This window comes from Priapulus caudatus, unplaced genomic scaffold, assembly GCF_000485595.1.
Source record: "Priapulus caudatus unplaced genomic scaffold, Priapulus_caudatus-5.0.1 Scaffold154, whole genome shotgun sequence".
Taxonomy (NCBI): Eukaryota; Metazoa; Priapulida; class Priapulimorpha; order Priapulimorphida; family Priapulidae; genus Priapulus; species Priapulus caudatus.
The window spans coordinates 352,636-357,532 of NW_014577215.1; the positions used below are offsets into that span (position 1 = coordinate 352,636).

At 50.6% G+C, this 4,897-nt stretch overlaps 1 protein-coding gene across 1 annotated transcript in view; it reads left to right on the forward strand.

The window, feature by feature from the left end:
- Positions 1 to 565: 565 nt before the first annotated feature.
- Positions 566 to 4,897, forward strand: part of LOC106806321 (protein FAM53A-like) — a gene marked incomplete at both ends in the record, with an annotated part of 13,408 nt that continues 9,076 nt past the window's right edge. The window contains 4 exon segments of the mRNA XM_014808217.1: positions 566 to 626; positions 3,527 to 3,840; positions 4,344 to 4,465; positions 4,617 to 4,746. Of these exon segments, the coding sequence (XP_014663703.1) occupies positions 3,601 to 3,840; positions 4,344 to 4,465; positions 4,617 to 4,746 (492 nt within the window).

Genomic DNA, 4,897 nt, shown 5'->3' on the forward strand with positions numbered 1-4,897 from the left:
TACATGTTCTGGCGTGCCCCTCTCTTAAGATCTTCTGCTGATACGCACATTTACTACGCTTCGACTGTGGTTATATGTTGGTGGTATTGGTACACTATATATACTGTGGTCGTTCGTTCTGTACATGTCCGAGTTGTTTACACTGCGGGTACTAGTGTGTGGCAGAAACTAGCTGTAGCTGTACATGTTTTTTTCACTGTGTGTAGTGTTTCGCCAGTACTTTGAATGCGAACACGTCGTTAACCTTCGCGTGCTATGCCAGTATTGGACATGAATATGTTGCTACGCTGTACGTACTGTAGCCGTATTACATATGCACCTAGCGTTGCATCGTATGTGACAGCGGTGCACGTACATAATGCACCTAATTTGCGACGCTGTGTGGAAGTGGTGACCGTGTTCAGGCATTCGGTTCAGTATTGGATACACGCACATACATGTACGACCACCTAATCTTGTCTCTATACTCGCGGCTGGGAGCTTACTGTGTGCGATGTTCAGACATACTGTACTGCGAGTGGCTGATGCGTGCACGGGTTCTCATGGTTGGCTCTTTATGTTGTAGGAGACTTCAGCAATTGATTCCATCACGTCAGGAAGAAATGTGTTCACGTTCTCGCTAGCAGGTGAGTGACTCGACAGCAGTACTTATCTGCGCTGAGTAATGGTGATGCAGTCCCAGAAACACTGAATGCGTGCATGCGTGCGTGCGTGCGTGTGTTCGTGCATGTAGATACGTGCGTGCGTGTGAGCGTGCGTGCGTATGTTCGTGCATGTAGATGCGTGCGTGCGTACGTGTGTGTGTGTTCGTGCATGTAGATTCGTGCGTGCGTGCGTGCGTGCGTGCGTGCGTGTGTTCGTGCATGTAGATTCGTGCGTGCGTGTGAGCGTGCGTATGTTCGTGCATGTAGATTCGTGCGTGCGTGCGTGGGTGCGTGCGTGTGTTCGTGCATGTAGATTCGTGCGTGCGTGTGTGTGTCCGTGCGTGCGTGCGTGCATGCATGCGTGCGTGCGTGCGTGCATGCATGCGTGCGTGCGTGTGTTCGTGCATGTAGGTTCGTGCGTGCGTGTGTTTGTGCATGTAGATTCGAGCGTGCGTGCGTGCGTGCGTGCGTGCGTACATGCGTGCGTGTGTTCGTGCATGTAGATTCGTGCGTGCGTGATTGCGTGCTTGCGTCCGTGTGTTCGTGCATGTAGATTCGTGCGTGCGTGCGTGCGTGCGTGCGTGCGTGTGTTCGTGCATGTAGATTCGTACGTGCGTGCGTGCGTGCGTGTAGATTCGTGCGTGCGTGCGCGTAGATTCGTGCGTGCGTGCGTTGGTGCGTGCGTGCATGCGAACGGGAGGGTGGTTGGTCTGTGCGTGCGTGCGTGCGTGCGGACGGGCGTGCGTGCGAGCGGATGGGCGTGCGTGCGTGCGAGTGTGTATGTGTGTATGTAAATCCCTGCACACGTATATATGCGTGTATGTGCACGCACTTCTGTACACGTGAGTGTGTGTGTATGTTTGTGTGTATTGACCAGAGATGCCTGCTAGTATGCATACTTATTGTGTGCGTATGTGTGTGTGTGTGTGTGTGTGTGTGCGTGCGTGCGTGCGTGCGTGCGTGCGTGAGTGCGTGCGTGCTTGCGTATGAGTGCGTGCGTGCGTGCGTATGAGTGAGTGCGTGCGAGCGTATGAGTGAGTGCGTGCGTGCGTGCATATGAGTGAGTGCGTGCGTGCGTGCATGCGTGCGCGTGTAATATAAACAGGCTTGATGAAATAGATAAAAAGAACTTGGTGAGATAATTATTCTTTAGGCATGTCCTCTCCAGATAGACCCCTACGTGGTAAAGCTGACTGGTAAGAGTTGGGAATACGTATATGAAGGTTACACGCTGACGTTGAGGCGCTCACGCGTAAGGAGATGCAACATGTAAAGTGGGCTGAGGGTGGGGGAGGATTTGTGATTAACCACAGCTAGGAAGGAACAGCATGTGCCAGCAATATGTGACATGAGAGAGTTGACGGTGTGTTCATCGTTCTGGTCCTTTCTCGTGAAACCCTTTATAGCCTTCGTATAAGCGGGTTAGTAGGAGCAGTGCAAGACACAGCGGTCCGGTGAGACTCGCGTGAAATCTAGGCCCTGCAGGTGTGGCTGTTTAACTTGCTGCACTCACTACTCTGCCACTATTGCTTGCTCTAGCCCGTCGCTGAAAATCTGTCGCGGATACAGTGGTTGTCTCAGCGCGTTGTTCACGTGATAAACGTGACATTTCGCGAGCTACGCGGCAACGTATGACGAGGTGTGTATAACCAGCTGGTTCATCAGCCGACAGAAAGGAGCTGCGCCTGGTATAGGGTTCTGTAGCGAGAGAGATGCGTGATGAAATACGGGCGTGTTCGTGGCGCGTGATTAGCGCGTGTTTGTCTCCAGTGTGGGCGATATTTTAGTTGGTATTGACGTTTCTGTTGTCAAGAAGACTGATTGTGTGTGCGCGTGGGCGTGCGCGCGCGTGTGTACGTGCATGTAGGTGTATTGTTACTGTGCCGGTTCGTGTTAATGCGTGTGTGTGCATGCATGTGCATGTGTGCTTCTGTACGCGTGTGCGTGCGTGCGTGCGTGCGGCCGTGCGTGCGTGCGTGCCTGCCTACGTGCTTCCGTGCGTGCATGCATGCAGGTGTGTTGTGTTTGCATGCTGTGACTCCATAGATATTATACAAGACATCTAAGAGATGATACAACTCCTTTGAAGGATGCAAGATTATAGCTAGATAAGATTGCAGATATTTCCTTACTGATTTTCAAGTCATCTCCATCTATATCAATGTGGTTGTGGCAAATTACTACATCTGCACCATTTTTTTCCGGATCGCGCCCATTTATTCGAAGAGACAAATTGAGGTAGTATTAGAAGAGCATGTCATTCACTGATATCATTTCAAACTGGCACCTTAAATATTGTTCCTACCCCCAACAGTCACAGAAGGATGTGAAGAGAAGCTATTGATTAGTGCATGCTGTATAGAAGGTCCACTTTGTGCTATTACGCTCTGGTAAGATGGTTGGCCGAGTCAGCAATGCGATCACGGGGCTTCGTTCATTTGCTGTAGCAAATCCCCCGAGTGATCAGTTTTCCTTCTCATGCTATCCAATGACGATCCCCCGCAAAGCTGAATGGAAAATTATTACTCTTAATCGTTTAAGACTTGCTACTGGATTTTCATTCGCTTTTAGATCTTTGACCACTTTGAAACTTTCCGCAACATCGTTCAAACGATTTCTCGTTAAGACGATCATCAAGTGCGTATAATAATGGATAATTGGCTGTTGGGATTATTTATGGGGAAAGGTTGGTTTCGGTTTTTATTTGGAGGGTCTCTAGTTTAAGAGTCGGTGTGTGAGGAACTAGTAAATCGGATATGTTAGCACATTTACGACAAACGCTAATAAATTTCCAGGCAACATGAGCACACGGCCACACGCTGTGACATTCTAAGTCGCATAAGTACTCAAAATGACACCGTGAATAATTTGTTCGATTTCAGACAAGCAGGAGCAGCACTTGCAATGGAACCCTTTCATCTATAGAGGGCGCCACCACGAGGAGGAGCTTGCCAGTATGAGGGACGCAGGACGTGAAACGAACTGCTCTCCAGATTGCGCTGCCCTTCATCACTCGCTGAACACGCAGCTGACGATAACCGGCAACAGTGCTGCCCCCTGCTGTGAATCTCATGAGTCCGACATGCTTCGTACACCGAACACCCCACCAAAGAAACGCCACTGCCGATCTCTGTCTACGCCCTGCTGTTACCACGGTGACAACAGGGAAGACCACCATAGTCAGTCTTATTCTCAGGTGATTTGCTAGTTCCTCGGATGTTTGATGGGCAAGCGTTCCTGTCGTGGCTGAATCGCATGTGCATTAAGCCTAGCCGCAGACTTTTCCGCCGAGGCGCAGCCTCAGGCGACTTTTTCATGCAACTCGGCTGCGATTCTAGAATCTGTCTGTCTTTCTGTCTGCGGGAACGTGCAATTGCAACTCGTAGCGATTCTGGTCGCTTGCAACGAGTTGCTAGAAATCAAACTGGTTTGATTTTTAGCAACTCGTCGCTCCCAATCGCTCTGAAAACGCTTCGAAATCGCTTCGAAATCGCTTGCATGCGCACACACATACGCACACACAGTGAAGCGTGCGACCGATCACATGCGGTTGCAGGTTGCAGCGACGAGCAACCAAAAGTCGCAAAGTCTGCGCTAGGCATTAGGGATGATGGCATATAGCACGAACCCCCCCCCCCCGTTATATCTCATTCTCGTGATTATGGTCTCTGTACGCGGTCTCCTGTTCTGCATCCACAGGGTAATATCTGCTATTCCACTGGCCATGCGCACCAGCCGCCTGGTGAACTGAGGCCGCAGCATATTCGACGGGACCTGTGCCGCGAGAGGCACCTCTCCGGCGACACGGCTTTCTTCTGCAGGTACGTTCACTTGTTGCTACATGTCGCTTCCTTGCCAGATGATGTCTTCTGGAGTTAGGTCTCGATAATTGCTCTCCATCGCAAAGAGTATGCTGGTGATCAGTCCAAAGAAATAATCTGCTCCTAAGCGATTTGCCGTTGTTCTTGACAGGGAACGCCACTACAGCGCTGATGCGTTTGGCCAGGGTAAAAAGCATCAATATTTGTGTGGCCTCCACCGCCCTGCTGCGCTATATGGATCTCTAGGGTCATCGGAGCTTAAAGCACTGATGGCGACACAGGTGAGCAGTCTTCTGTATCAGGGTAGAGTAGGGAAAGCAGTCTTCTGTATCAGGGTAGAGTAGGGAAAGCAGTCTTCTGTATCAGGGTAGAGTAGGGAAAGCAGTCTTCTGTATCAGGGTAGAGTAGGGAAAAGCAGTCTTCTGTATCAGG